Source organism: Desmodus rotundus, chromosome 11 (assembly GCF_022682495.2).
Source record: "Desmodus rotundus isolate HL8 chromosome 11, HLdesRot8A.1, whole genome shotgun sequence".
NCBI classification, from domain to species: domain Eukaryota; kingdom Metazoa; phylum Chordata; class Mammalia; order Chiroptera; family Phyllostomidae; genus Desmodus; species Desmodus rotundus.
Window position 1 is genome coordinate 19,802,454 of NC_071397.1, and position 24,089 is coordinate 19,826,542.

General features: G+C 38.6%; 1 protein-coding gene across 2 annotated transcripts in view; it reads right to left on the reverse strand.

Annotated features, from left to right (window-relative positions):
- Positions 1-23,719, reverse strand: part of HMGCLL1 (3-hydroxy-3-methylglutaryl-CoA lyase like 1) — a 173,897-nt gene extending 150,178 nt beyond the window's left edge. Inside the window, exon 1 of one of the 2 annotated variants that reach the window (XM_024557755.4) lies at positions 23,455-23,719. In XM_024557755.4, coding sequence (XP_024413523.1) covers positions 23,455-23,562 — 108 coding nt within the window. In that variant the 5' untranslated portion in view covers positions 23,563-23,719. Of the gene's footprint in view, positions 1-2,463; positions 2,784-23,454 lie in introns of those variants that run through there. The other variant, XM_045193089.3, reaches the window with a different exon arrangement.
- Between the last annotated feature and the right edge of the window lie 370 nt (positions 23,720-24,089).

Here is a 24,089-nt window from a genome sequence, read left to right on the forward strand (position 1 = left end):
ATGGGAGTCGTGGACGGGTGCAGAGGTGGAGGTATCTTGGGAAAGAACTCTCTCACTGCCTGCGCAATTTTCCTTGACTGAACGGGGAAAACATGCCTGGTGTGTTAACTGTTCTAGGAAGGGCCAGAAAGCCAGTGTTAAAGGGAGAAAGGCAACAAGTATAATAAAAAGACAGGGGATCAGAGGTCTAGAGACGGCCCAGGTAAACACTTGCTCCCAGGCAGAGGGAAGGTCACTGGAGCAGAGGAATGACATGGTCAGATGTGTATTTTACCCCGTTCACGCTGGCCGCTGTACTGAGAATAGACCTAAGGAGGACAGAAGTTAGGAGGTGACAGCTATAATCCAGATGACAGATGATGGTGGCTTGGATTAGGAGGATATGGGTAGACAGGGCAAGAGGAGGGCTGAGGGTGCAGTAACATGTCACCCTGACAAAGTCAGTCTCTGACCCCTGGGCTGGGCAGGACAGATGATACCCTTATGTCTGTGTTTTCCCTGGAAGTTTGACAATGTAAAATGCAAAGAGAGTCAGATTACTTACAAGAAGGAAAGAGTCCCAAATTTAAGGAAAAGGAAAATAAATTGGTAAACGTATGCAAAATCTGCTTCTCTATTAAACTCTTTCCTCCCTTCCTCCAGAATGCTACTAAATATTTTCCAACAGGAAGCTTTCTCACACTTCATAAAGTTAAATTCAATCACCCTAATGATACCAATATTTGTTCTCTCTGTTTTGCTCCCAGTGCCCTCCGAAGTAAGACCTCACCTGCAGATACTAATTTATACTAAATAGGCTTACGCCAAGATTTATTTCTTTTCCAGTTACTAAGCTTTAAAGTAGGTTATGAGCCACTGAGCCAGCGCGCTTGCTCCTTCTGTCTGGCCGCCTGTGACAGCTGACCTCAGGCCAGCCCACAGCAAAAACTACATTTCAGGTTGCCTGGCAGCACCTGCGCACTCCCCGCAGCGCTTGCCATTAGCCGCCCAGCCCTGCTTCTCTCTCACCGACTCCGCCTCACCTGGCTCTGCTTCTAAGGCAAGGACCTCTCCCAGCCCCAGCCCTAATTAACCGTGTTTTGTTTCCTTAGGGTTCTGAACCTCACTGATAAGGTTGCTACTGGCTTTTTATGCTTTCCTTTCCAGGTGGCCGATTTCATTATAGAGGTGCTATGTCTTGAACCCCAGAGATGTCTTTAATGCTGGGAATGTGAGCAGACTGGCGAGGGGTGGTCTGGGGCCACAGAATTCCTGACCCTTCTTAAATCGCATCATGTGTGCCTTTGTTCATTGCTTGTAAGTCAAAAATCCAGACATTTAAATGTTCTCCACAAAATAGGGAGTACTAGGTTACTCAACAAATTGTGGTGCAAAGTACAACTGGTACCCATACTGTACTTAACAGTGCTTCGTGTGCTTGAAGACTGTGCCTAATTCACTCCACAGCCCCCTATGTTCAAGCTGAACAAGTGGACGACAGGATGCTTAGCCAAAAGTTTGACCTGCGGGTGTCACTCTAAAGCACGAGTCCTGCCTTACTCAGGACTTGGTTGGAACCTAACTAGAGAACACAGTCCTGCTTCAGGCTCCATTTAAGGAGACAAAGAACTTAGAAAAGGCCTACAAAGTGATTAAAGTAGCAGCTTATAGCAAGGGTGAGAGAAGTAACAAGGACTGAAGATATTTAGCCTTAAGCATAGAGAATCAATGGGCAATTTACAGTGATTAGTGTTTCTGCCCATTTTTATTTAACACCAGCATTAATTGAAATGGTAGGTTGAGTATGAGGATGACATTTTCTTAAGTGAGGGCATTAAACACTTTGAAGGGTTATGGGTAGATGAATGTAATATCACCATCTTAAAAGTATGGTGGCCACACATCCCTTTTTGGTTGAGGTGGTCCTGATTTATACCTGTTGTCCCAGGGTAATTAATACTGCATCAATTCACTCTTAGAACACTCACGTTTGGACCATAAATTATATGATCACCTCACTTAAATTTCCTATATAAATGTACTTGAATCAATGCATACTTAATTACAATATACATACCTCCTGTCCCTACAAGAATACAGAGCTTTCTCTGCCCCTGCATATCATTGCCACAGTTCCACCATGTGATTATGATGACCAAGAACAGTCCCAAATAAGCAAAGCCACCCCTCCAAGAACCCCTCAGTCCCAGTATGTGGACCACCCTAGAGCCCGAGCCTTTTCTGGTCTCTATATTTTTAACCCTGCTCCCCTCAAGCTGCTTCTTGACTCTTTCTATCTCTAAATGGGTCCATCATCCTCAGAAATACCCGAGCTGCTGCTCTTTCCCAAACCTCATCAACATTTGCTTAATCTTGTCCTTAATGTATGGGACTACGATCTTGGTTAATCTAAGTGCTATCTTTACCCGGGAGAACCACAGAACAAGCTCTGGGCAGGTAGGCATTCCCATATCTTTCACCTACCAGTGGAACCAACCCTGAGACACATTTTAGGAATCTGGAATTCCTTAGTTTTTGACTTCTCAGAGACATCTGATGAAGTGGTCATACGAAGGGAATGCCAGTCTAAACAGCAGAGATGCACCAAGGCTGGAAAGGAGAAAAGGCCAGAGAGATATTTAAATGGAATTAAATGGGACTTTCTGTTCCGAAGTTATATTGTGGAGCAAATACTACATACACAGCCCTCTGCTTAGTTTGTCCAGTTAGTGTGTCCTTGAATGTGCCCAAGTAGTTTCACATTTCCTTATAATCCCAAAAAAGAGTCTGCCCAGAGACATGGCAGGAAGGCTAAGTCTACATGGTGGAGACTGAAATGCGCACATCTCTGCCACTCTCACATGTAAGTGACAGTTCGCGGGGGGCCTGGACAATGGAGTCAAGCAAAAGCATGTCATTTCTGGGGCAAAGTGGTAAGAAGTGCCTGTGTCTTTCCTATGTTCTCTTTTCTCATCATCCAGCTAAACAGAAAGAGCCTATAGGAGGGCAGGGTCACAAAGAGTCTGGGTCCCTAAATGGGAACATGGTCCCTGAATAACTAAATCATCCACACTGGACTTGAGCAAGAAATTATCTGTGATTATTTTAGATAATAAAAATGGGAAGTTGTGTGTTATAGTATTTAAAGATATTGGCTAATAAAATCCAATTGTTAGATTTTGAGCCTTGAGTTGATTCAGCCTTGTATTTGCAGAATCTCCATTCATTAAGATGAAAAGACCTTTAAGTAATTGCTGGGAAGGATGAGTGGGGCTAGAGTAGGGCATTAGCTTCCATATGCTGCCTCATCTTCCCCTCTAATTTCTTACTTTGCCAGATGATCAACTATCTGGCATCAAGAGGAAAAATTTGTATTCAGAAGAAACTAGACTTTGTTTTTAAGGGTAAACATGAGGCTTTTGGGGAAAAAAATGAACTAGTTTTCATCCCATAACATCTAACACCAACAGTTTTTTTCATTTACTCATTCATTCATTCATTCACAATTGGGAGAGGGGAACTGTTAGTAGGCAAAAGAAATGGACAGGAAGATAAGATGATGATGCAAAGCAATTTAAAGCGACATTGTCTTTATGCTTTATGAATGAGTTAGTATCAAACAGTGAAGTAAAACTACTCACTTGATCAAAGCATGGATTTATATTTCCAGAGCCCAGAGCTTTCGTAGGACTTTAAAGTAGGGCCAATATAACCAGAGTAAGACCATAAAGGTGTAATAGCAAGATGTCTTTCCAACTCTTAGAAATGACTTCCAGTGGCTCTGAAAAATAGACACCATCACTCTCCTTCACTGTTCAAAATAAAATATGTCGCAGTATGTTCTGTATTATGTGAATCTCACGTCCTATGTCACGTGATACCTATGAGCTGTGCTGTCCAAATTCCAATTCCAGCTTTGTACAAGTTCAGCTGTGATCTACAGTTCATTCTGTTCAGTCTTTTCCATAATCCCTCCGTTCCATATTATATATACACCTTCAGTACTTCCTTTCCTCCTTCACATCCTAACACCTTCACTTAATCGCCTCTTAATCATTTGCCTGAAAAGTACACCCGCCAGTCACTTATTGTTTCCTCCCAGATGCTGCTGCGGAATGACTCCCCACGGACTTCACCTAACATTCCATCCATGTTCATCTGGCTGTGCAGACTATGAGTCCAGCACTCCAAAGCTTTTAAGCTCTTTCTTTCCAAGAAAGCTCATAGCTAACACCATTATTTCCTCACAAAAACAGCTAACATCTGCAGACTGAAACATCAAAACAAAGAAAAAAACTTGCACAGTTCTGCTAAAGTTGGATTCAGCCTTTATCGGCCATTTTAGGCAATAAATCAATGTTCTTCTTTTAAATTTCTATTAAAAATAAACCATAGTGGCTGATTTTCAATTTCCCCTTGGGAATAGTTAATGAGCAGGTTATATGGAATGACTAATTAGGCTTTATGCCTTCCAGCTAAGCAAACTAAGTAAGTATTTGGAAACCTACCCTCCAACAAAATTCAGCAGGTTGCTCAATAAAGTTTAATTTTATTTTGTGTATAAAAGTTCATTTCAGCACCATTATTTAATTCAGTCAATAAGCTAAAATATCCCAACCAACAGCTTATTCTAAACTAATAGTATGCCATAGTTATTAAAATTAATCACTGAAACTCCTAATAACAACTTTGAATATAATTAAACTGTATAATCTCATAACAGTCATTTTTGGAACCTTGATCTTCTTTGTTCTACAGTCTTAGATACTGTAACTTCTTTTTTAGATATAAGGAATGGGGTCTCTACAAAATGACACTGAGACAAAACCCCAAGCTCCTCATTCCAAGTTGTTTCCTGTGTAGATCAAAATAGCCTTTTAGCCACACACTACAGATCAGTATTTCTTAAAATGTAATGTGAATATGAATGTCCTTGAAAAAGGAGAGTTTGATAAAGTAGTTTGCTGGGACCATATGCAGAGATTATGATTCACTAGGTCAGGTTGGGTCCATGTATTTGCATTTCTATCCAGTTCATGGACGACAGTAATGCTGACCCAAGGGCCACAATTTGAGAAGCACAGGTCTAGCTTAAACCAACTTTAAAATAATTACATGATTATGCTTCAGTAACATTCCATCGCCATCAACTACAGTACCAGTAAAATCCCCTTGTCCATAAATTATATTGTAAAAATAATATACATTAAAATTCCAATTTTTATATTAATATCCATTATAATTCTGTGGCTTGGATAGCACTTTCTAACTCCGTGCTTTCAAATAGGAAATGTATGTGATTTATATTTCCTCACTTGGACCATCCAAATTGGTCTTTTCAGCATATCATGCAGTAAATAATGGATGGAATTTTAAATAACACTAGAAATTCAATTCTATAAAATCTCTTTACATATTTCACAAGTCATTTAAACCTTTTTTCACCCCTTTTGCAATTTCCAGGGGTATTTTAGAAATACCAACACCAGGGACATCCACATATCCAAGAGGGCGCTGAAAGCAGCACAACAGACAGACACGCACACACAGTCACTGATTTAGTGCTGAACAGTTTGAGACAATGGGAGATCATTTGTCAGGAGAAGCCTCAGGATCTGCTGCCCCAACCAGGCCACCTTCCCTCTTGGGGTCTCCTTTCAGTCCTTGTGGAGGTAAGGGGTTGGACATCAATGCCTGAACCTTCACAGCTTTCGGCTGGCAATAGTGAGAGTAGATCCTACTGCACAACATCACATAATCACAAATCTAGTAACTTACAATGATCATTGGAAAGCTTATTTGAGATAATATATTGAAGTGTCAAGGATACTCAAAAATCACAGTAGGACATGCTAAGCAGCCAGCCACAGGGCTGGTAGGGGGGACAAACAGAGCAGGTGTCGTGGAGACACTATCCTAATCCATGCCTTCTCCCACATGCCTACTTTTCAGTGCTTCCTCTTGGTTCTTACTGAATCAATCTCATACACAATGTCCTCAATTCCTCTGGGTCCTAAATCCTCTTGGGCCATCTCATTACCTGCCCCTGGTTGTTCTAACACCACAAAAAAAGAAGCTTCGATATCACATCATTTACCCAAAGTAATAAGTATGTACTGACCTATATTCATAAACATAAGCCTACCTACATGAAGACGGACATTCATACGCTCCCAAACACGTATGAATATGGATGTGGCCATTTTCAGAGGGTGTGTATATATGCGTACACATGTTGATAAACAAACATGTATTTAAAAGAACAAGTTTATGAGCCATAAATGGTTTTCCTCATGAAAATCTGAGCAACTAAAATTTATGGAAAGTATTCAAGGTTTCAGTTGGCTATAACTAATAAATAAATAAAACAGTGTTCTAAGAAAGTACTGATGTGTGCTGGCAGGAATATTAGAGCCAAAATGTAAAAAACAAAGCACACACCATTCAGACCAAATATAACTATGCTTTGCCATAACAGTAATGTGAACAGCAAAGCTGTAAGAATATGCTCGGGTTGTCTGATTTTCAACTCCTGCGATTTTGATGGTATATGATTGGGCACAAATTTAATTTTTTGTACGTTAATGAGATTTCATTTTATAGCATGTCTCAGTGTATAGTACATATTTTAAACTTTCAGAAAGAGTTCTCAGCATTCACTTTCTACTGTCCCTACTGGTTAATAGAAAATTTCTCAAACTATACTATGAATCTGAAGATAGAAGGTAGTTACTGCACATGATTTGAATAAATAATTATGTGTCGCTTCATCAAAACTAGGTAAGTAGGAGTTCATACAAAGTTAGTAACGAGTATTGTATTTTTGTCAACAGTTTGAGAAGTGGTGTTTTCTTGATCTTGCTTTTAGTAAAAGGAGGGGAAGGGAGGGGTCAAATTCAATGGGGCTTGCAGCTTCATCAGGGGTGGACCTCGCAGCATCAAAGGCCAGTGGTCCCTCCCTCTCAACAAAGCCGGCTGCGGTGGGGAGGAACAGTGAGAGGCTACTAACACAGGCCAGAGCGAACTCCTGGACACCTCAGCATTCCACACTTTCAGCACAGTTTTTTAGAAATGCTAAGCAGAAACAAAGGACAGCAAAGCTGCATGAAGCTGCACCTGCAATAGTGTAAATTCAACTCAAATGTCCAGCCATACATGACTGGCTGTGGTTCCCGAGCTCTTCCATTCTCAAACAGAAGTATCCTGATGTTCTCTGAGGGGTGTGTTGTGGGTGTCAGAATAACTGCCTTATCATTATGTTTTCCTTCTCTTCCATTATATTTTTATTCTATGATCCATTCTATACAACTAGTTCCATTCCTTTCATTTGTGCTTTTAGAGACAAATGAGAATTATCATTTTCTATGTTTCCAAAAACAAGTGTCTTATTAGTACAGATTTTTATTAACCTCACAGAAGTACTTCAGCAGTAACTTTAGGTCATTGTATTTTTTTATTCCATGTACTGTACTCTAGTACGCTATAGTATACCATGGCTTGCTCCACACACTACGGTTTCAGAGGGCCACTTAGAAAAAAAGAATAAAGATGAAAAGGCTGAAGTAAAGTAAATCGATTTTTCAAACAATCAATTGGAAAAATCGATTGGGTTTTTAGCATTTCCAACAGAAGTTATCTAGGAACCTTCAATATAAATTTGACCTTTGGTTAAGACTTTCAGTCAACTTTACTTGCCCCGAGTTTGAACTACTTACTTAAATCTCAGGATTTATGTCTCAGAAATACACTATGTGACATTAGGCTTTCAGTAAGTAGCTCGAAAACAAAAGGCTGCTAGTCGGTATAGAGTGACAGGTAAAGGTTATGTAACGTTACTATGGAATCATTTTAGAGAGTCTGAATAACCTGCCTCTGAAATAAGAAATGAGTGATTCATTCATTCACCTTAGATTTTAAATGATGGCTCTCAAAATGGTCTAATGAAGGAAATTGAGCTGTATCATCCTAAGCCGTTTGTAACCAACTGCAGTTTGCTTCCGTAAAGTGATAGATTAATCTAGAACTTTACTAACATGTTAAATTGTTAAAAGGTATATTAAATAAGTGCAAAATAATTTTCTTATAATTGAAGTTTCTACAGGTAAAGAGACTGATATGCTAAAGAAAGAAATATAGGCTTTGGAACCTGTATTTCCAAATAGGTTCAAGTCCAATGCCTCTACCAGGTATGTGTCCTGGAGAGAGCTTTATTAACTCTCGGAGCCTCCTCTCGTGTTAAAAATGAGAACAATAGGATCTTCACTGCTGCAGGTCAAGAATTCAGTAGTTATGTAAAGTCTTTCACAAAGTCACTGGAATAAATTTGCTATCTGACAAGAATGGTGGCATCACCATGATTGCACAATTTCCGTAACTCCAGTTAATAATACTCTATTAACAATTCATGTAGCATTTCGTATCACATATATTCTTGCATTTGTCAGTTGCAAATCTAGAGCGGGTATGCCGAAATAATACTAGTGCCTCTAAATAATACTTTTTGATTAAGACGAATGATGGACATTTTAGTTAACAAGTTATCACTGTCTTTCCCCTCAAAAGGTCAACATCTGTACACATTCTTCAAAGAGCAAAGAGATTTAAGCGATCTAGCTCTCTAGAGATGAGTATTTATGAAGGTTCACATTTCACCTCCTTTAGCTCAAGTTTTCCTTTCAATATTTTCTCGAGCATACATTCAGCAGAATTATATTAAATTAAATATTAAAATCTTGTCATGAGGGAATGGGGACTAAGTGATATCAGACTTTCGGGAGTGAAAGTCTGAATAAGTACATCTGTTTCTCCACAGGTCTTGCAAAATGTCTTTTAAGTACAGTCCTAAAACCTAAGCAAACAGAGCTCCAAATTGCCCTCAGCTTTTATGTTTGACCAGGTCCACAGACTTCTGTAAAATGCAAGGTTTGAACTGTGCCACAACATTTTAAAAAATCAGAGCATTCTCAGCCCTTAAATCAAAATTCTCTAAAAGTAGAAATAGTGTCTAACTAAAATAAGATTCATAGTTTGACTTCAACATTAACCAATGATCGGCTTCTATTTCACAGTGAAACAAATACAGATTGAGGAAAGAATTTAAACAGTGAATGCCAGACTCTGTCCACCCAGTGGGTTACAGCTGTATGAACGTGGTGGCAGAAAGCCACTCCACTTCCTCCAAGATCCAAAAACATTTGGAAGGAAACCCCACAAGGAAAGACGTCTGACAGACATGTTCTCTTTGGGGTTTCCTGCCTCCCTTGTTTGCCAAGCTTCCTAGACCCCGCTGCTTGTTCATAAAGCTCATCAAGAAGACTTTTTAAATGCTGGATTTCCTAGAGTGAAACTTGTGTTAAAGGTATTTTTATGCAGCAGAAGATTCCTGCCATCTGCATTTCCCTACTGCACAAATCTAAGGAAGCGTCACTTGGAAAATGACACACGGAGGCTGCATTTGATGCACTTACGATCAGTGGGACACGCAGCCCAAACACTGAATTCAAAACCGGGACCCACAGTTTAGACACTGCAACGGAGAAGCTGCTTCACCCTGAGGGGATGGGTACGTCCCTCATTGTTCCTACTACTCCTATAAAATGCAGTCACGAGGGGATGCATATTGTACTCCGTGTGAATTAAATCAATAAGAACACACTTATAAAAAGTGAATAAAAAGCTAGATTCTACTTTTTCTGACCTTTACAATGATAACAAGAAAAATCAGGTTTTCAGACTTCCAAATGAACACCTGGATTTAAAAATATACATTATAGCTCAATATGAAAAATAATACACAGAAGCTTAAACTACTAATTCTAGTTTACAAAAACATCTTAGATAAATTAAATATATATTTTTGCCAATCAGAAATCAGTTAATTTGGGTAAATCACATGAAGTTTTATATTATGTATATTTGCTATATTTAACCTATATGAACTATTTAGTTCTACAAATATTTAAAGAGCATTAAGTATTTGTTTTCTGCATAACAGAAAGGTAAATATGGTTTCACCTCTTGAAAAGACCTCAGTCTAACACTACAAATATTATATATTTGATAAAGAAATATTTTAATCTGCCCTGGCTGGTTTGACTCAGCAGATTGAACAGCAGTCTGCAAACCAAAGGGTTACCGGTTCAATTCCCAGTCAGAGCACATGCCTGGGTTGCAGGCCAGGTCCCCAGTAGGGGGCTCACAAGAGGCAACCACACATTGATGTTTCTCTCCCTCTCTTTCTCCCTCCCTTCCCCTATCTCTGGAAATAAACAAATAAATAAAGAAACAAAATCTTTTTAAAAAAGAAATATTTTAATCTATTTGGTGTGGAACTCTGCTTTAACACAGAAAAATAAAATGGGTCCACTAAACAGTATACAAGAATTGGGGTTGATGGAGGAAAGGTGAAGAACATAAGAAAAACACTTACAAGAAAAGTTTCACTACCTGCAAAGAGTGAGCATCCATCTCCAAATCAAATGTAAAAAAGGCAATTTTTAAGATTAGAGGCCTTTAAATTATTTTTTTCTGTAAGCAAGACTAGATTAGATATGTGATATGTATGTGTGTGTATATATACAAATGTATATGATATAGATTCATATACATATATATCTATAATTAAATAAATTCTCCATGATTTCACTATATTAATTCTGCCCATAAATCTTTAGTCATCGTATTCTGACTAGGAATGAATGGCTTGTATCTATCCAAATTCCACTTGACCTCAAATGAACCTCTGACACAAAGACTGTTCTCATCATCACTTACTCCCTCTGCACAATGAACTAGATCAATTTTCTAAGCCTGTGTTTTTTAATTGAATTGCAAAAAAGGACTGCAAAAACCAAACCGATACAAATAAGAAATGAAGAAATGAGCTTCCGGAGAAATAGAGCCGTGAAGAATGAAAATGTGTCCCGGACCGTGCCCTAGGGACAGAAAGCTCCAGTGGTTCTCTCTCTCCTAACACAGGGCCCCTCTCTCCCCACCATGGTTCTCTCCACCCTGCAAGCACCAACACAGCCGGGGCACACAGCTCTTCTGCTCTCTAGACCAAGGAAGGAAATATCGGCCCCTGCTATCTAAAGTGCGTTTGGAACTCATAGTTCTGGCCCCTTTACCATTGCCTAGAAGCAAAAGCTTTTGGGTTTTTTTGTCTGTTTGTTTTTGTTTTTTAAATTATTTAGAGAACTTTTCCATTCTTGTTATTACTTGCTTTTCATGTATAAATTACATGAAAAAGTTTCAAAATACAAGCTTTGATGAACCTGAATGTTTTAAATTATCTTCATATAAAATTCTGTTTACATAAAATCTGATTTTAGAATGAATGTTTTGGAAACAAGTTCTGCCAATCAATACCATGTTCTGTTTTTTTTTTAAGTGGCTAATCAAGATGATTAGATCCAAGAGATGAAATTCAAAAACACCTGAATGTTCACTTAGGGAATATATTCTCATCGCTCATAAAAGGGAAACTGTCCAAAAGGGAAGATGGCAAACTTCTGGTCGCCTAAAGACAGCGCCCTGCCTGCTGAGGGAGTACGACTGGGCGCTACACTGTTAAAAATAGGCCAAGGTGCAAAAATGTTCTGGATGGTCTCTTTGCAGTAGCCCCAAGTCGCCGTCCCTGGAGAACAACAAAATAAAAACTCCGTAGGCTCAGAAAGATAATCTGGGTGCCCGAGGCAGCTACATGCATGAAGAAAGAGTGCAAGTCCTGTGGAAGGCATTCATAGGTACTTCATTCTTCAGTGTAGTCTCAACCAAAAAACCTACTTCCAGAGGTTAGGTTAAATTTGACTCACTCCTATAGTAGCCAGTTTGCACCTCCTGCTCTAACAATACAGAGACCTGCAGGAGGAAACTAGGATTCTATGTTGCTTTTAGTATTCGGGCTACAAACGAGCTTGGCCATCACTTTCAAGTCAGATTTTTTGAACAATATCCAAATGTATAATTTTGCTTTATCTCTTATAATGCTATCTGTTATATGAGAGTGACCCATAAAGTTAAGGGTCTGCACAGTCTAGCCCCTCATTTGAGTAGGGAAAATAAAAAGAAACAAAAATAAAAGCTAAACTTGGAAAGGAAGAGAGGAGGAGAGAAGAAAGGGTCAGGGAAAGTTACAGCACAGAGTGAATAAGCATAAAGAAAGCCAGAAGACTTGGAGGGGTTCAGAGCTAATGAAAAAAACAAGAACACAGGGTCGGGGGAGGGAAGGATGTGAAAGCCAGCTGGAGTAAGCGAAAGCAAGGAATACGGGAGCCAACTGAAATCCAAGGACAGAAAGTATTGGAGATTGGAGGGAACAGGAAATTTACTGGAAACCAAGTTGTTTTTCCTTTTGTATCCAATGCAATTCTATTCCAGGCAGAACTCTAGTCCCAACCTCAAAGAGGAAAGAAGGGAAGTTGAAACTCATAGGAGCCTTTCATGGGCAGGAGCCAGGAGCTCTGGAAAGACAGTTTAGCAGAAACCTGATATGACAGCAGTTCCTCTGACAGCAGATTCAAGGACAGAAGGGTGGCAGCATCATCCAGCACAGTGTTTTCTAAACTTGCGTGAAGTAAAAACAATGATAGTTGGGCTCCGACTCGAAGCTACTGAATCAGAATGCCCAGGACATTTCATAAACACCTCGGGTGATTCCAACCACGAGGAAAGTTTAGGAAGCCCTGGTACAGTGGAGAAAAGTGGCGACTCCGAAACTAGAGCTGGCTGAATTCAATTCCCAGCTCTGCTCTTCACTATTTTCTGACTGTGAACAAGTTATTTGAACTTTCTGCATCTCAGTAACTAAATCTAAAAAATGGCTTGCTGTGAGCATCAAATGAGTTATTGCATAATAAACAGTTAGGCAGTGCCTAGCACATACAGAATAGAGAACACATACAAATAACGTTTTTAAACCGGTTAGAAAACAAAATGTGGGTAAGATATATAAAGACTGCATTCCTTGTAAAACACTAGAGAGTATACTTTCCAATGGCACAGAGACAAAGCCACAGCCCTCGAGTTTCTGCCCCTGGTTTCAGCATTCATGAGCCAGTCATTTCCCTGTGGACACCGACATGTGAACAGCCTTAACAAAAAGCTTTTTTCTTAAAAGCACATATAAGTCCATTCAAATTCAAGGTAACTCCAAGATCTAGAGTCTCTATGATCTTGGCATGCAATAAACCCAGAACTTGGCTGATGCTGCGACCCACATCCATCCCCAGTTGTTGAGAATCGTTCACCTGGTAACCCACCTCAGTTCACTGTTCTGTTCTCCTCAGTCCTTTCCCAAAATATTATTCCCCACGATCACTCACTTCTTCTACAGAATGCCACATAGTTCTCTGCCTTTTTCCTTATGCTAAGACTCAAGTCTCTTTACTTTGCCATCTGGAAATGAAGCTCTATAACAACAAGCTCCATCACCTTTTCAGCCGATTTAGTTCTCATCCTCTCTGCCCACCCTGACTTGTAACCCTCTCACGTAGAGACTGCTTAGTCTCCTACGCCTTAGCATGGATGGCATCTTTAGATCCCACTACATCTTGAAGACTGTCACTCCTTTTTACTTGTATAAAAATTCCCCATCCTTTGAGATCCATGGGATTTGGCATCACACGCCTTCCTTCACCCCCTTTTGAGGACTTGTATCCCTTATATACTGAGACCATTAGAACTTTGTCTACCATCATTCCCTTCCCCCCAAATTCTGACACTACTCTGCAGAACATTCAGTGTCCTGGTGAACCTTCCCTTCAATACTTGATTTCCAATAAAATTTACTGGAATTGTATTTTATTTCAGCTGCCGTTAATTTGCATGGCCATACAAAAGGCTTATTATTGCTTGTGACTGCTCACTTCTTAAGCCTCTGACCACATGTGCCTACATTTTTGACTTTCTAACGCTGTTGTGCCCGTGACTAAAAGCTTTGGCTTCATCTGCACTGTAAGTCTTTGGAATTCTCTACCTTCACTTCATCTGTCAGATACGTTATATCAACAAAGAGGGTCTTGGGAATGGCAATGGACCTGGTGACACACTATTTGAGAAACCCTGCGGTAATTATCATGAAACAGACTTTTCGCAAGGTGACAAAGTTCATTCTGTGAAATAAATCTTTTGCTCCAAACAATCCTATTGATTTAAATATAAAATAAGAATAGCAAAATGTATAAACAGCCTCAAAGATGAACATGAAGTGGTGAGGCTGATAAATATGGCAGAAAACAGGATAAACATATCAATCGTCACATCACACATAATTAAAGTTAAATTCACAGCTAAGGAGTGAGACAATCAGATAAGTAGCTTGTAAGAGACACATTTAAAGCAAAATAATAGAGAAATGGATATGTATTGTCATAAGGCACTTTTTGAAAGACTAAAATTACATGAACTAAATACTCAAAGAAAAATAAAACACTAATTCAGAACTCAGAAAAATAGAACATTTTTTTTCAAATATAGAAATCAACTGTTTGCACATCACACATATGCACATACAGATACAAACATATGCATGTGGACAAGAAGATCGACAAACACACGAAATGCTTTTTGAGTGAATGAATAAAACATGTAGACTTCTTAAAAATCTCATTAGTGAGTGAATGAGACTGATTATGAATGAATGAACCAGGACAAAATGAAGTAAAAGATAAGACTAAAAAAGAAAAGGTTAAGAAGAAGAATATATTTACCCAATTCAGGCCCATAAGATGGAAAGATATGAGGTAAACTAATACCAAAAGAGGTAATATATTATAAAGTAAATATAATCATTCACTGATTCATTCATTCAACAAACGTACGAAACTATGTCACATGTGAAGAAGGAATAAATAGCATATTGCTTCTCTAAACTCAGATACTGAAGTCGGGCACAATATTACTTTTCATTATTTTAAAAACATTTTCTCTATATCTCATAACTTATGTTTATGGTGGAGTCCACTGGAATAGTTTGTTTTTCATAAGATATTACTTTTTATGGAGCAGCCAATCTTTTCATTTTTTTTTAGTTTTGAACTTTAAATTTTATTCTACACAAACTTCCAGCTATAAGATGAATGAGTTGTAGGAATCTAATGTATAGCATAATGATTATAGTCAATAAAATTGTATCAGATACATGAAAGTTACTATGAGAGTACATCTTATATGTTCTTGTCACAAAAAAAGAATGGTAATTATGTGAAGTGATGCAAGTCTTAACTAAAGCTACGGTGCTAATCATTTTGAAAAAGTGTACCAAATTTGTAAACCTTAAAGTTATACAATTTTATAATTCAACAAAGATGCAAAAATAAATGAAAAATAAAATAGTTACTCTAAACAGTTTTCATTGCACTGTAACCACTTCAAAATTTTTGTAATGTGGTAAATATATTTTACGATTGAAATTATATTGCACAATTAGTATTTTCTACATTTTCCCTGTTATATTGTTAATCTTTCAACTAGCTTTTTGGAGCAAACAACTTATTGAGAAAAACCAGAAAATCTGTACAATATATTAATGAAAAACAGTTGTTTGATAGCCTCACCGCTGCCAAGGCAGTGAGTGAGTGGCCAGTATACCATGCAGCAGGAAAACATGAAGTGGTAATACCACCATTCAGCACAACTTTCCTCTTGAGATGTTTGCCATTCTACTGCAGCTGGGAAGATCATCAGAGCTTCCAGGAGCTTTAGTGGCAAAGGAGGAAATATTTGGAGTTCAGGTCCCAATAAGGAACAGACACACTGCTAAATACCCTAGGCCTTATAGTTAGAACCCCTGAAGAGCTACAAAATAAAAGGGTGAGGAGCATAAGGCAAGCCCTTGGCAATGAAGTGGATTCAGTCTGAAACCAGCTAAGCATCTGACCGGCTTAATGTAAGCTATCCATACATTACTGCCTGCTAGAAGCAAAAGGTAACTATTTTCTGTACCTCATACCTATTGGAATAGCTATGATCAAAAACTTAAGAAATAACGCATTGGTGAGGATGTGGAGAAAAGAGAACATTTGTCTACTGTGGGAATATAAATTAGTGCAGCCACTACGAAAAACAGAATGGAGGATCATCAAAAAATTAAAAATAGAACTACAATTTGGGCCCAACAATTCCACTTTTAGATATTTATCCAAAGAAAATGAAACTACTACCTTGAAAAGATACCTGCACCCATGCTCACTGCAGCATTACTTACAAGCTAAGACATGAGAACAAGCTAAGTGTCCATCAACAGATAAGCGTGGCATGTACACACATAAAATTGAGTATTATTCAGCCATAAAAAGAACTTTCCGTCATTTGTGACAAGACAGATGGACCTTAGGGTATTGTGCCAATGAAATAAGTCAAACACAAAAGGACAAAATCTGTATGATAATACTTACATGTGAAATCTAAAAAAAGCTAATTGTCAGAGGCAGGGAGTGAGGAAGGAGTAAAATAGTGGGGGATGGAGAGAGAGTGGTGTAGATAATCCCTTGTGGAGAAGAACAGTATCAGTCATTGTCTAAATTTTGTCTATAATTTGTTCATATCGGTTGTCATAATAAACTCAAAATTGAGTCGGCATTCCAAGAGGGCAGACTTATGAAATAGACAGACAGAAGATCTGAATATGGGTGTTAGTTATCAGACATGGAACTTGCAATAACTCAGATAAATATTTAAGTATTTATGATAATAGGAAGCATTGTGGTTTTAAAAATCATGTAGAAATATGTTAATTCAAAATTATAACTAAAATTAAGGACTCAATAAATTAATTTAACAGCAACTTAGAAAAAGCTGAAGAAGGAATTAGTGAAATGGAATATAGGTGAGAAGAGAATATTCAGACTGAACATGGAAAGAAAGGAAAGGATGAAAAATCAAACAATGGACGTAAGAAATAAATTAGGCCCAGGAAAAGCTCTGAGATTTTTCAAAATATGGCCTAAAGAGAGAGTCATAAAAAAACAGAAGCAATACTTGAAGATAAATGATTGAAAATTTTCCAAAATATATGAAAGCCAACATTATTCAGACATAGATCCAAGAAGTGCTACGAATCATTAGTAGATACAATAAATAAACAAATAAACAAACAGACAGATAAATCTAGATACATCATAGTCACACTGTCGGAAATCAAAGACAATGAAAATAGAATAAATGATACATTATTATCAAAGAACCAAAAATAAGACAGCTGATTTCACTGTCTCTGGTTTTCATTGCATTTACTGAGAAATCTTCGTGTTTTTTACTGCTGTCATGTATTTTAATTCTTTATAGGGAATATATATTCATAGTCAATATTCATTTATATGAAGGTATGTCCAGAAAAAGTCCAGCCATTGTTAACATAACAAGAACAGTTTGTGTGACATTGATGTAACCTGGCAGCCAAGGAGAGTGGACTGGAATGCGCAGGCGTGAACAATCAATTCACTGTACTAGTCAGTGGGGGCAACAGACACCCTTGAGTGAGCATGTGTACTATGTGGCCGTAGCATTCAAAATGACTGAGAGAGTAGAGAAATGACTCAGCATGAAATTTTGCATTAAGCTTGAACATTCCTCTACAGAAACTATGTGGATGATTCAGAAAGCCACAGCTAGGGGCAACTGATGATGGGCGGCTTATCACAACAATGTGCTCGCTCACTCACACATCACGTCTCATACAGGGATTTCGGGCAACATATCAAATCACCCAGGTGACTCAGCTCCTCTACAGCCCGGATGGCGCCCTGCAACTTCCGGCTTTTCCTGAAACTAAAATCACTTTTGAAAAGGAAGACATTTCAGACCATCGATGAGATTCAGGAAACTAGAACCAGGCAGCTGATGGTGACTGGGAGAACTCTGTAAGGTCCTAAGTGCCTACTTTAAAGAGGACTGAGGCATCACTGTCCTATGTACAAGGTTTCTCTCTTTTTTTTTGAAGATTTTATTTATTTATTTTTGGACAAAAGCACCATCCAGGGCTTATGTACAATGTTTCTTGTATCTTCTTCAATAAATGTCTGTATTTTTCATAGTATATGGCTGGACACTTTCTAGTTGGACCTCATATTTATGCACATTATATTCACATACATATATGTATATATGTATCAAAATAAATGTAATTTCAAACAAAGAAAAATTAAAATGTTTCAGCTGATTTTTTTACTAATGAAAAGATAAAGCAAATACCTCTATTTGAAGGAAATTACTTCAGATGAAAGAATGGAAATAAAGAATGGTAAAGAGCAAAGGAAAAAAATATGTGCATAAATATAAATATATGTTGACTGTGTACATACGTACATATATAACAAATTCACCATGTAGAGAAGTAGTATACACAACAATATGCAAAGCAGAAGGCAGAAAATGGAGTTATTTATGTTTGCATTTTAATAGCTGTAAGAGCACTAATTTAAATACTATGCTAATACGTCAAGGTTGTGTGTTAACATAGCAACTAAAATTGCAGTAAAAACAGTATATAATAAAAAACTGCAGAGGGAAAATAAATAATAAAAAGTATATAATTTCAAAAGAAACAAAAAAAAGGGCAGGGTGAGAAAAGATGCACAGAACACCTGAGACAAACAGAAAACAAACAATGGAATGGTATGTTGGTTCCTTCCCAAAAATTCCTCCCCAGTCATTTTAAGGTATATAGTAAATGTATTAAGAGCTGTGTAGTTGCAAACTAAAAAGCATACAGTCCATATCCTCTGATTACATTTAAGCAGAAATATAATACATTTAGGTAAATTCCAGAGATCCTTTAATACCAAATACTTGACTTTGAATCGCAATTTTTGCCGACAGCAAATGTAACTTAAAGGATCAGGATATGATGTGAAATAACTATAAATTTAATCTCATAATCTACAATTTTGCTTTTATAAATCTAATACATTTGAAATACTGTTGGTGTTAGAATTGAGAACCTTAGGAATTTATCACTGCAATGGGGTATTAATACATGAAGGAACTGTGCTACCACTTCAGCGGCACTGGGAAATCAAAAAGGGATCGCTCTACCAGAGACTTAAGTATCAGCAAAAACTTTAAAATATACTAATTAATCCAGGTTCATTACACCTATTTGAGATGAGACAAAAATAAAAAATAAACAGTCCCTTAGACATACTTTAAACCACAGTATGATTAATTTTAACTTCTTGGTCTATTAAGAAAATCTTATGCAAAACCAACGTCATTAGCAAAAACCCAGAGACTCAAAGCATTTAACTAGTGGAGCTGTGGTAGTGTAAGCTTTTTATGCACACTGACACATTTTTTAAATTTGGTAATAAATTATTAAACCTCAAAAGGGTACCTGTGTATTTACACATACACACACCCAGTATTTAATTCTATCCCAACAATTTACCATGGATACATTATTATCTCTAATGTATACACTGAAAATTTGAGATCTAGTCAGGCAATCACCTGCACAAAATCACAGGAAGAATGTGTCGCAGAAAAGAGTCTAGGCTTTCGATCTTTTACTGCACAACACACGATTCTTTCAAAATACAGTCCGTCTAACTGCAACCAAATTCTTTCATTTTTTTGTTCTTTCTTTTTTGTTGTTTTTTGTTTTATTCTTGTTCGAGTACAGTTGTCTCCATTTTCACCCCACCATGGCTCCCCACCCCACCCATCCTCGCCTCCCACCCTCAAACCTATCCCCTTTGGTCTTGTCATTGTGGAGAAAAGGGAACCCTAGTGCACTGTTGGTGGGAATGCAGACTGGTGCAGCCACTGTGGAAAACAGTGTGGAATTTCCTCAGAAAACTAAAAATGGAACTGCCTATTGACCCAGCAATTCCACTGCTGGGATTATGCCCTAAGAACCCTGAAACACCAATCCAAAAGAACCTATGCACCCCAATGTTCAAAAGCAGCACAATTTACAATAGCCAAGTGCTGGAAGCAACCTAAATGCCCACCAGTAAACGAGTGCATAAAAAAACTATGATACATTTACACAATAGAATACTATGCAGCAGAAAAAAGGAGCTCCTTACCCTTTGCCACAGCATGGATGGATATGGAGAGCATTATGCTAAGTGAAATAAGCCAGGCAGTAAAAGACAAATACCATATGATCTCACCTATACGTGGAGCCTAATCAACTAAAGAAACAAGCAAGAAAAGTATAACCAGAGGCATTGAAAGAAAGAACAAACTGACAGTAACCAGAGGGGAGGAGGGAGAGCGATAATGCACCCAAATAATTTCAGAGCACAGGAGTTCTGTTCAGGGTTTTCTCTGCAGATTTACACTTAGCAATTGATTAAGCACTGTGCTGTCATTTCACAGCCTCCAGAATCCATCTTCAGCTCTTCTCCTCATCAAACCATGACTAGGTTCCATCAGATGAAAAGATAAGATACAAACAGTAATAATATTTATCATCCATCACTAAGACCAAACTTTACTGACCATGTGTTCATTCTATCACCTTGGCATTCATTTAACAAATATTTAATGTTGTACTATAAAACACCAATCATTGTCTTGAACCCTGAAGAGTGCGAAGAAGAATTTCATGGTCCTCATAAGCATGTGATGCTTATGGGCTAGAAGGGTATACATTCATTCATTTGTTCATTTAACAAGTATTACTGGCTATCAAAAACTAACTAGACATTCTGTTAGATGCTGAGTATCCTGTGGTGAATTTTGTCCTCACTCACATGATGCTTAGAGTCTGGTAGGAAGTTAAACAACAAATAATGACAAAAACAAATATAATCTATATTATACACAAAGATGAGTGCACTGTGCAATGTACGATAACAAGACTACTTGCCTTGAGAATGACAAAGATTTCATGAGAAAGAACATTTGAGTTGAAATCTAAAGGATGAATAGAAGTTAATTAGCTGGAAAGAATGTTGCCAGCAAAGAGGAAAACAAGTGAGGACCGTGTTACCAAAGGAAACATTCCTAGGGAACTCAAAGAAGGCCACTGTGGCGAGAACAAGAGAGTGTAGCTTGAGATGATGTTGCAGAGAGATGCAATGAAAAGAGCATTTGAAGTTTCAGAGAACACACTGAAAGTGTCGGTGTTCATTCCTAAAAGCCATGGCAACTTATAGAAGGTTGTGAAAAAAGGGAAGAGCATGAGTCTGTGTAAAATAGAAAACATCTACTTAGCTATACAGTGGGTTGGAGAAGGATTCCAATAGTCTAGGAGTCCATGAGAGAAAACACCATTTTAAACCTGACTGTAGTAGTAAAGCTGGAAAAACAGATGTCTTTGAGAGAAATTCAAGAGCTAAAACAGCAGCACTTAGAGACACTTCGGATGTGGGGAAATGGAAACAAGGAGCTCCCGGTTTGTGGTTTGCAGGACTGAATGAATTCTGATGGTGTTCCCTGTGATAGAAAATATTAGAGAAGGTCTGGCATTCTAAGGAGGAGAACATGAATTTAATTTTGGAAATGTTCGGTTAGAATCACTTTCAAGATATCCAAGTGGCGATGTCAAGTGAGGAGGTAAACATCTGGACTGGAACTTAAGAGAGAGATGGGAACATAAATCTGAAAGACACTGATACACAAATAGTAACTGAAACAGTGAGTGTGGATAAGAAGTCATAAAGAACCTGAACATTTAGCCAGATATAGGTCACTGAGCCATTCCAGTTCCACACTGAGGAACTGGAGAGGCAGGGCTAAAACACTATGGGTGCTGTGAAGCAGAAGCCAAGGAATGTGATAAGTTACAGAGTCAAGCATCAGGTGTCAATGCTGCTCTGAGTTCAAATCGGACAAGACATAAAAAATTACAATTCAATAAGGCTCGGACTAAAAGGGAATTATGTATAAAATGCCATAAAGGCCCATAAATGGAGCATTAACTCTGGAAGTAGAAGAGAATCGGTCAAAAGAAGTGATATATAACCTATGTTTGAAGAATGAATAGGAATTTCCCAGGAAAAGCAGTTGGGGTATAAAAAGGCAATTTTAGAGAAGATGTTGCTATCTCAAAAAGGAACAAAAAGCCTTCATTAGGCTAGTGAATGTCAAAATCCTATTTCTGACATTCCTTACGCAGTCAGTCATCGAAGTCATTTTTAATTATCTTACCTTCCAGAAACAGGGCAAAGCAGACAACCTCACATAGCAGCCTCGCTTGAATTAATTGTCCCCAAAGCCCACAAAATCAGACTGTGGCAGGGGACAAAGAAATCTAATGTTAACCCAGCAACAAGTCATATAAAGTCTCAGCCTTAGGGAACAAAAGTTGAGAATTCCAAATTGACTATGTAACAGAATAAATATTAAAGTTAAGGGAAAAGTTATCAAAAATCAAGTTAAAATGTAGGAAAATTAAATACAAAGACTTGTGAACAGATGAGAAGATAAAGAATATCTCTCCTTCTCTTGCATTGTCAGCAAGGGCTTTGAGTCAATCAAGGCCATCTTTGAAGAGAATGAGGGTCCACAAATGACACACGGGAACTTCCTGTTTGTAGATTGCAATTTAACGTACTGAACTGAGAATACTCAAAATGCAAGATGATAGGAAAACTGGTAACTAACATTAGAATAGTTGATTTAAAGAAACAGTAAAATTGTGCTTACCTATTAAAATATTATAATACAAGTTACTACTTTGTTCACAAGATAAATCAGGAATCAACTTTTTCTGCATCCAGCAAAATTCAAAAGAAATGCTAGCTAAACCCCAGCGTCTCTCCCTTTTGCCGTGGTTTACCATTCACGTAACAATTATTAATTTGAGAAATTTTAAGTTTTAAGGGAAAAGTAAATATATAATAAATATACAATATACAATATATATAAATATATAATAATTATATATGTATAATTTTCCTGCCACTTCTGGTTGATAATGCATTAAATCACATGTATGTACATACTATTAGGTTGCCTTTGTCTAAAAATGGGCTTTCAGGAATCACACGGGGTTAATTTTGGTCTGAAATTGCTGTTTTTTACCATTTTTTCCAATCTTATTCAAGTGTGTTGAAGCATAACTACATTAGGAATAATTAATGGTATGATGGATAATTTCATCCTACCATGTTTTCCTAACCTTCTATGTTGGCTTCTTTCCTTTTTCTGCCTCACATTCTGGCAAATTTGTCCTCTTTGTTACACAATACAAGAAGGGAACTGAAAATAAGGGCACTATCCTTGGCTGACTGCCTATAGCTACAAATGATATTATATAACTCATTCCTTCCAACAGAGAAACAGAAGGAGCCGTTTCCTTTAGGGACCAGCATATGGCCACAGGTAAGGATTTTGCTGGGTCCGATCTGTAGGGCGGCTCTACATGTTTACAGCAGAGAGTTGATGGGAAACCTTCTAAGGGGTCACGCCTAACAGGACAGACTGCTGCTGGAAGGGCCTTGAAGTGCAGAAGTGACATTATAAGGGCAAAGGCCGGTGGCAGTGTGCAAGAGGGCGGGGACCCTCTGGGCCTTCAGCTGGTACCTGTGAGGGGTCGAGCACCCCAGCCACTGAATCCGCGATCCAAAGATGCTCCCGGAGAAGCTGCTGGTAGCTGAGACAATGCTTCACTGCGGATGGCACATTCCCCATGGCGGGGCCCGGGCTGCAGTCGGCGATAGGTGGGAACCGGGAGGAGAGGGACGCGGGGCGGGCACCCCCCTGCGAAACTGCGCCAGCTCGGGAGCGCGCCCCTCCCGTGCGCTGGCGCCGCGCACCAGCTCTGCTCTGCGCACTGCGGCGGCGCCTAGAAGGCGGAGAGCACGGCGTGGCCGCGCCCGCGCCTCGGGAGGTACCTGTGCGGCCGCCCGCAATACCGGAACAAGGAGAAGAGAGAACGGAACTGAGTCAACTGGGTTCAGGTGTGGCGCATTTTCCACGCGGCACCGAGCTAGCAAGCCGGGCTGATTGCATCTGCCCGTGACCCACCTAACTGACTTCTCACCTGATTCAGATCCCGTGGAGAAGACTAGAGGGGTTAAATAAAAGGAAGGGAGGCATGTATTGTGTTGGGGAGTGCTCATTCCCAGCTGCAGCCTTTCCAGTTCAGTGTAGATTTGTCCAGCGTTGAACTCACTTGAGTTTATGCTCGATGACAATAAGCTCGACTTAAAAATATT